Source organism: Rhinopithecus bieti, unplaced genomic scaffold, assembly GCF_001698545.2.
Source record: "Rhinopithecus bieti isolate Rb0 unplaced genomic scaffold, ASM169854v2 scaffold_41082, whole genome shotgun sequence".
Classification (NCBI taxonomy): Eukaryota; Metazoa; Chordata; class Mammalia; order Primates; family Cercopithecidae; genus Rhinopithecus; species Rhinopithecus bieti.
This window is the reverse complement of record NW_016817890.1, coordinates 1379239-1392664: the sequence shown is the minus strand read 5'-3', so window position 1 is coordinate 1392664 and position 13426 is coordinate 1379239. Positions and strand designations below refer to the sequence as shown.

At 44.2% G+C, this 13426-nt stretch overlaps 1 protein-coding gene across 3 annotated transcripts in view; it reads right to left on the bottom strand.

The window, feature by feature from the left end:
• Nucleotides 1-13426, bottom strand: part of WASF2 (WASP family member 2) — a 95182-nt gene that overhangs the window by 8130 nt on the left and 73626 nt on the right. For all 3 annotated transcript variants that reach the window (XM_017856399.1, XM_017856400.1, XM_017856402.1), the window contains exons 3-7: nucleotides 7125-7259; nucleotides 6450-6603; nucleotides 4155-4272; nucleotides 3002-3132; nucleotides 708-863 (exon numbers count right to left, since the gene is read on the bottom strand). In XM_017856399.1, coding sequence (XP_017711888.1) covers nucleotides 708-863; nucleotides 3002-3132; nucleotides 4155-4272; nucleotides 6450-6603; nucleotides 7125-7259 — 694 coding nt within the window. The remainder of the gene's footprint in view (nucleotides 1-707; nucleotides 864-3001; nucleotides 3133-4154; nucleotides 4273-6449; nucleotides 6604-7124; nucleotides 7260-13426) is intronic.

The window sequence follows — 13426 nt, the reverse complement described above, 5'->3', positions numbered from 1 at the left end:
AAAAAAAAAAAAAATAATAATAATAATAAAATAAAATAAAGTTAAGGAAAAAACAAAAAAGAAGGTGGTAACTTCTATTTGTTTGGGTATAGGGTAAACAGGAGTAGTTAAGAATATAGGTTCTGGAGTCCAACTGACCAATCACGGCTCTGCCCTTACTGGCTGTGCCCTTTGGGTCATTTCATTGACTCCCCCTGTGCCTCAGTTTACTCATTGTAACATAGGAATAACAGTACCTATCTCAAAAGAGGACTCCTATGGGAATGAAGCAACATATACATAGATTGTTAATTATTTCTATGATCTAGACAGTCTTGTTTGAAGTTATTTTAGTGATCTTGACCTAGGGTTTTAACTCTTTTTTTTTTTTGGTCTTGCTCTGTCACTCAGGCTGGAGTGCAGTGGCATGATCATGGCTCACTGCAGCCTTAACCTCCCAGGCTCAAGTGATCCTCCCACCTCAGTCTCCTGAGTAGATGGGACCATAGGCGTGTGCCACCAAGCCTGGCTAATTTTTTTGATTTTTAGTAGGGATGAGGTCTTGCTATGTTACCCAGGCTGGTCTTGAACTTTTGGCCTCAAGAGATCCTCCCACCTTGGCCTCCCAAAATGCTGGGATTACAGGCTTGAGCCACTGCTCTTGGTCCATCCTTTTGTTGTTGAGTGTATAACCACTGATAGTGGATGGAGTAGGTACCACCATTTACCTGAATTCTGCTGGTGGAGGAGGCAAGTTGTCCTCGGAGAAGGAAGGAGAAGGTGAAGAAGCAGAGTCTGACTGTGGTGGTGGCGGATAGCTACTTGCATCCACGTTTTCAACACAGCCAATGCTGCCATTCTGGTACACCAAGGTGGGTGGATACCTGTCAATGAACCGAATGCCAAAAACTGTCATTTAAAGAGCCTGAGTGGGTTTTTTCTTCTTAAAAGGTACTACAAAAATGCATTCGATACAAAAGCTATTAGGGAGAAATAAAATAGGTATATTTCCCACATATTTTCCGTTACACTGAAATTTTATTTTAAGACTAAATATTCTATTGTCAAATATATCCCAGATATTTCTGCTGAATTGTTTGTAGTAACAGGATTCAACCCAGATTATCAAAACTGCTCCTTGCCCAGTGTTGGCCTTGTCAAACCCAGCAGTTCTTTTAAATTATCTCCCCAGTGTCAGGTGCAGATATACCTGAATCCCAAAGTCTATCCTGTGGCAAAGGGTGAAGCCAAGTCCCAGAGGCTAGTGAGCTGCAAACACGTGACTGGCACACAGCCTGATTTTGAGGTCAGCAAGCCTCCGGAAAGCTGGAAGGCCAAGGAGGCACTGGATTGCAAAATCAAGCTCAGGATGAATGCAGGGTGCTATGTGGTACTAAATGTGGTCTTTCTGCCAGGTCTCTTATCAAACAAAATGAGCTGACGATTAAAGTAGGGTGCTAGGGCTTGCCTCATGAAAACCTGTCCCTCAGTGCACTGGGCCTTGGGTGAATTTGTTCTGGGTGAACAACAACAGAACTTCAAACAAGCACAAATACACCAAGCATCAGCTAACAAAATCTAGCCTGCTCTGCTCCACTTCCCCCTCTTTCCACCATTGTTGGGGTCTAAAGAACTCATCTAAAACAGACCCCAGGGAGAACAGAATTGGAGGAAACTAACTGAATCAAAAGATGCTCTGATGTGGAAAATCCCCAAGGCCTGGAGCCCTGGAGCCTTGGCACGTCTCTTTATAGGTTCACCAACAGGCATGTCCAGATAGACTAACCATGAAGCCCCAACTCCAAACCACCTGGACAACAGGAAAATGGGAGACAAATCCTCATCTTCCTACTCCACAAAAAAAAGATACATATGGGTAGCTGGCATTCTGAACACACAAGCTTCTGGCCTTAGAGTCACTGAACCTATGACAACTGCCTGTCTGAACAGTGCTACTGACCCTAGCCCCGCCCAGTCCGTAGCAAAAAGGGGTCCATGGAACAAAATGGCCCCCCTTTATTGGGAGGTGAAGGTAATGAAGGTACCCTCAGGGCTGATTTCCCAGTAGAGAAAAAGGTTCATTTTTTCTTTCACCATCTTCATCACTCTTTAAAACAGATCTCTTAATCCACGAAGAACAAGTGTCAGAAGTGTCAAGATTTTTAAAAGTCGAGATTTTCATGGTAGAGTTATTTCTAAAAGCAAGAACAACTCAACTCTTTTCTTTTATCATTCCTAGACACCCAGCATAAGCTGGCATGGTTCTCTGACAGCCATGATGCAATGTATTTAGAGAAAAAACCAGGGCGACATTCATGCCAAGCAGTCATGGTGACTTGGCTTTGAATGTCAACCAGGTCAGACACCAGGATAAGCATCAAACCAACCTTTAAAACCATCTTTTCCCCCCTTTAAACCTCCAGTGTGATTTGGTATTGGGAAATGGGGTCAGACTGACACCTCTTATTTCTCCACAGAGATATATAGCTTCAATACTGGCCGAGCAACCTTTCCCACACTGTCTATGAGGTCTGCATTCAGTCCCTTGGCCAGCCTCTCTCCCAAGACTGACAAAGGCTGACTGAAAAGTTGCTTTGGTGATGTGAACAGCTTTCTTGCCTGGCCCTCCCCAGCCGTGAGACTGAAATGCCCAGTTCTTAGGCATGACCTTCAAATCAATGCTCTGGAGGCAAAGGATTCCCAAGACCACTTTTCTTCCCTTTCCAGTCTTTCCTCTGGGGCCCTTAGATGTGTGTCTCGCAGAGTAAGGGCACTAGGAGTCATGGGGCTTTCTTTTCCAGACCACTCCAGTCACCTCATTTAAATTGCTGAGTCTCTTGATTTATTTAGCAAATTTTAATCACCAGATGGATGCACTTTAAAGTAGCTGATTAACAGTGGTATTGATCTAAGCCACAGAGACAGACTTCAGGGGGTGTGAAAGGTGTCACACCAGAGCTGTCAGACTGTTGTCCCCACTCCCTTCAAAGAATGCTACCAACAGTACAAAGGCATTACCTACCCAGAAGGCCCCAGCTTTTCTTTGGACTCCACAAATTCTTGTCCCATCTTCATTTTCTCCCACTCTTCCTTACGTGTCTTGATTTTACGTGGGTTTACATTCCCTCGATTTGGATTATCTTTCTTTTCTTTCTATAATGAAAAGGAACAGAAAGGTCTTTGTAGAACATTTTCCAAAGTTCTTCATTAAAATTCTACCCATCTTCATGGATGCATATCTAAGAGATGATTTGCCTAGACAACACACAATAACTACAGAACTTACAGAATTACTGGGTTTGAAGTGACCTAGAGGCCATCTAATCCAAACCATCCCTGGGTGAAACATTTGCTCAATCCCACACTCAAATGCCTCCAGCAACGGGAACCCCACTTCCTCTTTGGATAACTCATTCACATATTTGAAAAGCTCTAATTGCTAGAAGTTAGTAAACAGCTATTTATTATTTGCTCGGCCCCAAAGGTCAGTCAAGAGAGATGAGATGTAATGAGACCTGCAGTTATCTGGGGCATATATAAGGAAATAGTTTAAATAAAACAAAACAAAACAAAAACCAATGAAGAATTTTTCAGCCTGTGCAGCTGCTCTTGCCCCTGGCACTCTCCTGGGCCTCCTGGCAGTCATGCTAATGGGATTAAGGTTGCAACTGGTAGGTCACATACAGACCAGGGAGAGTCTATGGGGAGGGAGAATCTCCCAAACCTACATATATCCCCCCACCCTAGCCCTGCCCAGTCAGTAGTGAAGGCATTAAACTGCTCCTTTTGCAAATCAAACACTGCAGAACCTTGTGCTGATCTCTGAGAAATGAGCTGCAAAACTGGCGGAGAAGGGACTGGCCTAGCTTGAGTGTCCAGCAGAGTCAGGTGCAAATTGCAAGAGAAATAAATGGTGAATAGAAAAGTCAATTTCTAAAACTCAGCCTGAATATACTCAATTGTTAATAGCACTGGGGGGAACAAACACATTTTTGGTGTGATTTATACTTTCATCTTGGTTGTGCTTGGTGTGGACACATTTTTTTAAGAGTTTCACCTGGCATCCAAGCAAGCAGCCACTCGAAATGATTACTTCACATAAGACTGGCTTCCTTTTTATCCCCCTCCACAATCGTGCCTACTGATGTGGAGAACAGAGGCCCCTTTCCCCTCACCCTATGCTTTCTCTTCTCTTTCATGATATCCTTGGTGTCCTGCAGCATCTTCTCCTTCCAAAGATCAAAGAAGTATGAAGGGTCTGTGTAGAATTTGAGTGCCTCTTTTCCATCGTCCCTGGGATAGAAATGAAGACAAGTAGCTGTCAGTAGACAGAGGAGCTCCCAACCAAATCCAATATTCCAAACACCTACCAGTTAGCAGTTTTTACACCAAGGAATCAAGAAGTCATTTGAATCGATTGCATACCTCCTCTCCCATACCAGCATTTCAATGCCCCCGAATGGCACCTCTCTACTTATCAGACTTTTAAAGAACCTTAGCCTTACTTTCAATTCCTGGCAGATGAATTTGCATTGTCAGGGCAAGAACAGGTGATAGCAGCAGGGATCCTGATTACTTCTAATGATCTGCATGGCCACAGAGATCTCCCTGAGGATATTCAGATATCCTGGTACATCAGAGGGGATTTCTACCACTGGTTCCTCTTTTCCCACCAGTTCTGCAGGACTCTTTAGGAAGCATCGGTAGCTTCCTACCCACCGGAAACCTGTGTACACATATGGGGGTTCATGTGTATGCATATGTACACATATATACATGAAAAGTGTGTGTGTACAGCTGTTATTTCTCTGCACACACAGAAAACCAACCACAGCACTCCACCTTCTTGCTCCCTTCTAGAATAGCTCAGCATCCACACACACCCCAACCACAAGGGGGCTCCAGTGAGAAAAGACGGTCAGCTGTTTTAAGACCACAAGGTTTAATCACCAGTTCCTAATTAGTGGCTGTGCCAGTGGGACAGAGTAAACTACTGAGTGTCCATATAAGGGCCATCTGCCAGACTCAATGGTCCTGGTTGGAATCTTGCACTTTGGCATGGATAAGGTCCTCTCGCTATCCAGAAAGTATGTGCTTAGGAGTGAACATTTATCTTAACGTTATTCTGAACTAAAAAGAAATGGAGGCCGGGCGCAGTGGCTCAAGCCTGTAATCCCAGCACTTTGGGAGGCCGAGACGGGCGGATCACGAGGTCAGGAGATCGAGACCATCCTGGCTAACACTGTGAAACCCTGTCTCTACTAAAAAAAAAAATACAAAAACTAGCCGGGCGTGGTGGCGGGCGCCTGTAGTCCCAGCTCCTCGGGAGGCTGAGGCAGGAGAATGGCGTAAACCCGGGAGGCGGAGCTTGCAGTGAGCTGAGATCCGGCCACTGCACTCCAGTCCGGGCGACAGAGCGAGACTCTGCCTCAAAATAAATAAATAAATAAATAAAATAAAATAAAATAAAAATAAAAAATAATGGAGGCTGCAGAGTCAAACCTCTGTCCTGCTATGCCGGTCCCTTTGAAAGCCAAGGGGCAAACATAATTTTACACAGTAAAATGAAGGACAGATGCCATGTACTTTATATCTGTGTGAGAAGGCTCCCTGAATTGGACTGGTGTCCTTGAATTTCACATGGGTACACACACACACACACACACACACACACACTCTACCTTGCAGTGTACACGTCTGATAGAAGACATCCGCCTCCAGCTATCTGTAATTACTTTTTACCTGCTCCAAAGATATGTACGGATGTAAGCAAGATAAATATTCACCTTCTGTCCCTCTTCAGTGGTTTTTTGGAGGATGACAATACTACCAAACCACTAGAGGAGAGGGGCTTTAAGTTGTCTATAAGGCTACATCCTTTTTCAAGTCCAGGGACAGCAGAGTAGGTCCTTTCAGAAGAAAACGTCCAAAGGATGTTCAAAACAAAAGTGAACGATGCTCATTTGAAAGAATGCCAATTACTCCTTAAGCTTTGGAAAGACCCCTCTGGGCCCAGAGCAGCCAGTCCAAGAGGCTGGCCCCACTAACACACCCAAACATCTGGTAATCTAGTGGTTTCCAAGTAAGTGGGAGCCTTGCTAGAATGTTGCCCCTGGGATCCATGCTGTAGGACCGCCTTGTAACAAAGTCCTTTTGGTTCTATAATAACTAAATTCCTTGGATGGAATCCAAGATGGACCTGGTTTATATGAAATTAAACTCTGTAGCATGCCATGGTTACAGTAAACTTTCAATATGTATTATATTCACTATGAATTTCAGAAACCAAACAATAATAAGTGACAAGTGTTTATGGGGTAAATTTTAGTTTCTGCTGCCACAGACAACTTTGGGGTAGGCAGTAAGCTTTTAGATACAATCCTCTCATGTAAACAACCACTTCAGATAAAAAGACAATTTGGTGTTATTAAACCACAGGTTGAAAAAGGGAGGAGCTAGCCAGCCATTACCTGTAAGGGGTAAGATTGTTGAGAGGGGGAGGAGTATCACAGGTATTGTATGTTTCTAAGACAGGCACCGGGAGAGAGTTTCTGTCAAAAAGCTTCTGGTCTTGAATGGTGGAGCTTCTGAAGGCTTTTCGGGTGTTGATTCCTTGTAGTGACACTGAGAGAAGATGGAAGGCGTTAGAAAATGGACGACAGGCTATTTGAGCAAACACTGAGTCACACCAGTCAGAGAGGCCTCAGCTGCTGCATTTCTTGGCTGCGGCTGTCTGCAGTCAGGCTTTTTTTTCCCTCCCCCTCTGGGGAAGCCCCACAAGGCTGTCAGCAGTCCAGTCATTTCACGACTGAACAAAATGAGGCAACACAAAGGTTTACTATGTGGCCAGATCTAGCAGGCCTCTCCTTAGGAGGAATGAATCTTCCAAGTACTTTTATGGTAGCAAAATACGATTGAGGGAGGGGAAATTTGAGAAAGAAGGAATTGGGGAATGGGAGAAAGGAGTGCATGGGGTGTGGTGGAGTTAAAAAGGTTCTTTCCAGCACTCAGGCTTGTGTCACTTCAAAGCAGAACTCTATAGGTCTCTGTGATTTCTCCCCTCATTTTTTTTTAATAAATCAGGGGGAAAAAATTATACAAAACTGCTCAGCAGAGCCTGCAAATGCTGAGCTCAGCTTTCTTACCTTCTTCTTCCTTGGGATCCAGCTGAGTGACTTTAACTTGTAGTCGGTCGACCCTCTCAGCAAGGGAGCTTACCCGAGAGGCAAAGGTATTTGCCTGGGTAAAGAGCTCTCCAAAAATGTCCTCTGCATATTTACCTGGGAAGAGCAAAGAAACCAAGTCACTAGTGCATAGAAGTAACGTAAATGGTCAGAAAAACTGGCTACTAAAGATCGTGTTCCCTAACCACCAAACACATACTACACACACACATACCCTAAGACGGTTTGGGCTATATGCAAATGACTGCTCTTAGAGAAATACTCTTCATAGTTTAGGAAGTCTGCATATGTTCTATAACTAATAGAGTCTTCTTGACAGATGTGAACAGTCATGAGACTCAAAACAGGCTGAATAAAACTGAAAGGTGTAATGCAAAAAATTAAGCCTGGAAGAACAGATAATATTTCTATACATTTCCAGCCTGGGCAACACGGTGAAACCCCGTCTCTACTAAAAATACAAAAATTAGGCAGGTGTGCTGGCAGGCACCTATAATCCCAGCTACTGGGGAGGCTGTGGCAGGGGAATCACTTGAACTTGGGAGGCGGAGGTTGCAGTGAGCTGAGACCGAGCCACTGCACCCCAGCCTGGGTGACGGAGCGAGACTAAAACTAAACTAATAAAATAACACTACACATTTGCCCATAGCCCTTAGCTTCTTATTGTTCTGTAAAAGTACCTTATAAAATGGTTCTGAAAAACAGATTGGGAGTTTAGAGGACATTCTAGGTATCTAAAATTAACATGAAAAGTAAGAAATTAGTTCCTCAATGGAGCCTTGAAAGTACAGTGAACAACTATGATTAGTGTGTTAAATGTGAGGGGCCCTGAGCTTATCAACAACCCATAGCAGAGACGTACAACTTCTTTTAAGAGGTGGAAAGGTTACTTTATGTTTTATAACTTATAATTTTCTTTTTCTTTTTTTGGAGACAGAGTCTCCCTCTGTCGCCCAGGCAGCAGTACAGTAGCATGATCTTGGCTCACTGCAACCTCCATCTCCTGGGCTCAAGCAATTCTCATGTATTAGCCTCCTGAGTAGCTGAGATTAAAGATGCGCACCACCATGCCAGGCTAATTTTTGTATTTTTGGTAGAGACAGGGATTTGCCAGGTTGCCCAGGCTGGTCTCAAACTCCTGGCCTCAAGTGATCTGCCCACCTTGGCCTCCCAAAGTGCTGGGATTACAGGTGTTGAGCCACCATGCCCAGCTTGTCACCTACAACTTTCAAAGTCTTTGCTCTAGGTTACAGTCCTTCAAATCTACATCTCAGGAACCAAGTGAAAAGCTGAAACTTTCAAGCCCTCTGAAAAGCAGCATACCAGTGGTCTCTTTCCACAATGTCTTGTTTTTTAGAAAAAGAAAAGTTCCGTACTTTCAACCCTGGAATGCAAGGAGAATCTGCAGCCAAAGAAACATAACAGCAATTTGACACTACCTCTATATTGTCATTCCAAGCCACAGGCACATTCTTACTAGGAATGAAAAGTGGTGCATACGAATAAATATACTATCTGAGCTTTTTTTTTTTTTCCCCAGACAGAGTCTTGCTCTATCCCCCAAGCTGGAGTGCAGTGGCGCAAAATCTCGGCTCACTGCAGCCTCTGCCTCCTGGATTCAAGCGATTCTCCTGCCTCAGCCTCCCGAGTAGTTGGGATTATAAGTGCCTGCCACAACACCCGGCTTATTTTTTTTTGTTTTTAGTGGAGAGAGGGTTTCATCATGTTGGCCAGGCTGGTCTTAAACTCCTGACCTCAGGTGATCTGCCCACCTCGGCCTCCCAAAGTACTGGGATTACTGGCATGAGCCACCGCGCATGGACCTATCATCTGAGCTTCTTGCAAGGTGAAGGCAAGCATAAGAGACTGTGCCCAATCAAATGATAATTTTTTTTGAGAACTATTTAAAGTAGGCTTTAATTTCTAGCTTCGAAACTACATTGATGCTTAGTCCATATTTGAAGGGGAAAAAATAGCCTGAAAGGCCAAAACCACACCTTCAGGGTGAACTGCAGCTCACCTTCCCAGTACAACATGAAGAGTGGGGATAAGACCAATCAACTGCATATTTTGAATTGCTTATTAAGTCAATAAGGACTTCTAATCAAGGAAGAAGCAAGTCCTTGCATACTGATCATTTGTGACCTAAACAATTATGGGAAGCTCCTGGGCTCAAATAACTCAAATCAGCTGATAAGCATTTCTACTCTGCAGGTTGAGGATTGTATCTGATCCCTGTTCATAATATGGCTAAGTTCCTATAAAAGCCATACTGTATCATGCTTGTCTAGGTAATGGAAAATTGTGTTTGGAAGGCTAAAACAGAGAAATATGCAACATTATGTGTGGAAAATAAACCAAGCTCAAAAATGTCTGTTAAAAATAAAAAGCCAGGCGTGGTGGCTCACGCCAGTAATCCCCATCACTTTGGCAGGCCAAGGTGGGCAGATCACTTGAGGCCAAGAGTTCGAGACCAGCCTGGGCAATATGACAAAACCCCGCCTCCACTAAAATTACAAAAAAATTAGGCCAGGCATGGTGGCGCATGCCTGTAATCCCAGCACTTTGGGAGGCCAAGGTAGGCGGATCACCTAAGGTCAGGATTTTGGGACCAGCCTGGCCAACATAGTGAAACTCCATCTCTACGAATAATACAAAAATGAGCTGGGCATGGTGGCGGGCACCCATAACCCCAGCTACTCAGGAGGCTGAGGCAAAAGACTTGCTTGAACCTGGGAGGCAGAGGTTGCAGTGAACCAAGATCGCACCACGGCACTCTAGCCTAGGTGACAGAGCGAGACTTCATCTCAAAAAAAAAAAAAAAAGCTGCGTGTGGTGGCACACACCTGTAATCCCAGCTACTCAGGAGGTTGAGGCATGAGAATCACTTGAACTTGGGAGGCAGAGGTTGCAGTGAGCCCATATCGTGCCACTGGCTCCAACCTATCTCAAAAATAATAATAATAAATAAAATGAAATAAAAGAAAAAAGAAGGCCGGGCGCGGTGGCTCAAGCCTGTAATCCCAGCACTTTGGGAGGCCGAGACGGGCGGATCACGAGGTCAGGAGATCGAGACCATCCTGGCTAACACGGTGAAACCCCATCTCTACTAAAATACAAAAAAAAAAACTAGCCGGGCGAGGTAGCGGGCGCCTGTAGTCCCAGCTACTCGGGAGACTGAGACAGGAGAATGGCGGGAACCCGGGAGGCGGAGCTTGCAGTGAGCTGAGATCCGGCTACTGCACTCCAGCCTGGGCGACAGAGCAAGACTCCGTCTCAAAAAAAACAAAAAAGAAAAAAAAGAAAAAAGAAAAATATCAATTAATCTTCCAGCTATTCTGGAGGGGCAAAAAAAAAATACCAATCAACTTACACCGAAAGAGTCACCAAGAGTACCTAGGATTTCCTGGTCCTTAAGTGAAGAGGGTAGTGATAGTTGAAGTAGAGGCTCTGTGTGGCACAGTGGTTTTCAAGATAAAATCTTACAAAGAACCTCAACATATAAAACTAGTAACTATAAGATCTCTATTTTAAGAGGAAGTGAAGTGGTGTGAAGGCTTCCCCACTGTCTCATCACCTCAGGCCTGAGGCAGACTTAGAATTATACTTTGAGACATGGAAGGAGCAGTTGACTTCAAATCAGAAAATCTGAATCAAAGTCTCAGCTCTTTCTATTTATACTTGTGTACTCATCAGCAAGTCACAATCTCCCAGCCTTAGTTTCCTCATCTGTAAAGTAGGGATAATACTACCCCATCAAGTTACCATAAGGATTAAGTGAGCTAAAAATGTGAGTTGTTACAATGAGATTCTTCCTTATACTCCTCAACCACATTACATGACTTAAGAGTATAAATACCTAAGGCCAGGCACGGTGGCTCATGCCTATAATCCCAACGCTTTGGGAGGCCAATACGGGTGGATCACTGAAGGCCAGGAGTTTGAGACCAGCCTGGCCAACATGGTGAAACCCTGTCTCTACTAAAAATATAAAACTTAGCCAGGCATGGTGGCACACCATCTTGTAATCCCAACTACTCAGGAGGCTGATACATGAGAATTGCTTGAGCCCAAGAGACATAGGTTGCAGTGAGCCGAGATCACACCACTTCACTTCAGCCTGGGTGACAGAGTAAGACTCCATCTCAACAAACAAACAAACAAACAAACAAAACCAAAAAAAAAAAAAAAAAAAGAGTAAATTCTAAATACCTAAAGTTTTTGTTTAAAACTTTTTTTTTTTATTTTTTAGACAGACACTTGCTCTGTTGCCCAGGCTGCAGTACAATGGTACAATCTCAGCTCACTGCAACCTCTGCCTCTCTGCCTCCTGGATTCAAGAGATTCTCCTGCCTCAGACTCCTGAGTAGCTGGAAGTACAGGCACATGCCCAGCTAATTTTTGTATTTTTAACAAAGAAGGGGGTTTCACCATGTTGGCCAGGCTGGTCTCGAACTCCCAACCTCAAGTGATCTGCTTTGGCCTCCTCAAGTGTTGGGATTACAGGCGTGAGCCACTGTGCCCAGCCTAAATATCCTAAGTTTTAAGTTTAGAGAAAAATTTTAAATATAATTCCAATTAGTAATTTGATAATCTCTATTCTTCAAGTGCTAAAATTTACTCCAACTTTTGAAAACAGAAATGTGATACTGAACTAGGGAAAATCAAAGTGTCTTGTTCAGAGTTAAAATTCACTCATTCAGATTACCAAGAGAGACCCAATATCCATCATTATCCAACATTCATAACAGATACCACATTTTGCAAAAGATTCTAGGAAGCAGTCTTCAATTTTGTTTTTTCCTTAGCAGAACTCTTCAAATGAAATGTTACGTGGAAGTAGAACAGGTAAAACTGATTTTTTAAAATGTGAAGTTGCTCTTATTGAAGTCTGAGTGGGAGTCTTGGAGCTCCCCAATGGCATGCCCCACCCCCTCACCCACACTGCAGTCAGTTAGAAACCTAATATCTAGCTTGATTTTCTAATGACCCAAGTGGGGGTTCCATTCTCCTAGGTGGCCACAATACTGATACAAAGTACTGGCTGGCCGTGCCTGTATTTCCTAAGATACAGCAACCAAATATGCGAAATGCCATCTCACTGTTCTGAGAAAAAAATAAGAATTCTGGATGTGCTGTCACGGAGCAATCTATGGCTGTGGGATTTTTAGTTTTATGCTTTATCCATTCCATAATCAGCCTTTCAGTACTAAATTGAGAAGTTCCACCCAGGTACAACGCACATGAGGCCAAGGTCATGAGCCTGAAGCACATATGAACCCTTCCCTGCACTCCTCTCAGCTAGATGAAATCCCAGTCATCTTTCAAGGTCCCATTCAAATGTAACCTCTTCTATGAAGTCTTCCTTGACCCTGCCTATCCCTACCTGTGCCCCCACTACCCACAGAAAGTATTATTTCCATTCCTACATTCTTTGTGCATCAACAGCATGGAATAGTGGGAAATATATAGGCGTGAATTATTCGACATTTACTGAGCTTCTACTGGGTGACAGGTACTACACAAGGTAGACACTGGGGTTCAAAGACAAATAATACATGATTACTACCTTCAACAATTTTTTTTTTTGGTTACCCAGGCTGGAGTGCAGCAGCGCCATCTCAGCTCACTGCAGCCTTGACCTTCTGGGCTCAAAGGATCCTCCTACCTCAGCCTTCCATCTCAGCCTTCCAAATAGTTGGAAGTACAGGCGCATGCCACCACATCCAGCTAATTTTGTTTATATTTTGTAGAGAAACGGTCTCACTATGTTGCCCAAGCTGTCTCAAACTCCAGGGCCCAAGCAATCCTCCCATCTCAACCTCCCAGAGTGCTGGGATTATAAGCATGAGCCATTGTGCCCAGCCAAGAATTTTTTTTTTTTTTTTTTTTTTTTTTTTTGTTTGTTTTGTTTTTTTTTGAGACGGAGTCTTGCTCTGTGGCCCAGGCGGGAGTGCAGTGGCCGGATCTCAGCTCACTGCAAGCTCCGCTTCCCGGGTTTACGCCATTCTCCTGCCTCAGCCTCCCGAGTAGCTGGGACTACAGGTGCCCGCCACCTCGCCCGGCTAGTTTTTTTTTTGTTTGTTTTGTTTTGTTTTGAGACGGAGTCTTGCTCTGTCGCCCAGGCTGGAGTGCAGTGGCCGGATCTCAGCTCACTGCAAGCTCCGCCTCCCGGGTTCCCGCCATTCTCCTGTCTCAGTCTCCCGAGTAGCTGGGACTACAGGCGCCCGCCACCTCGCCCGGCTAGTTTTTTGTATTTTTTA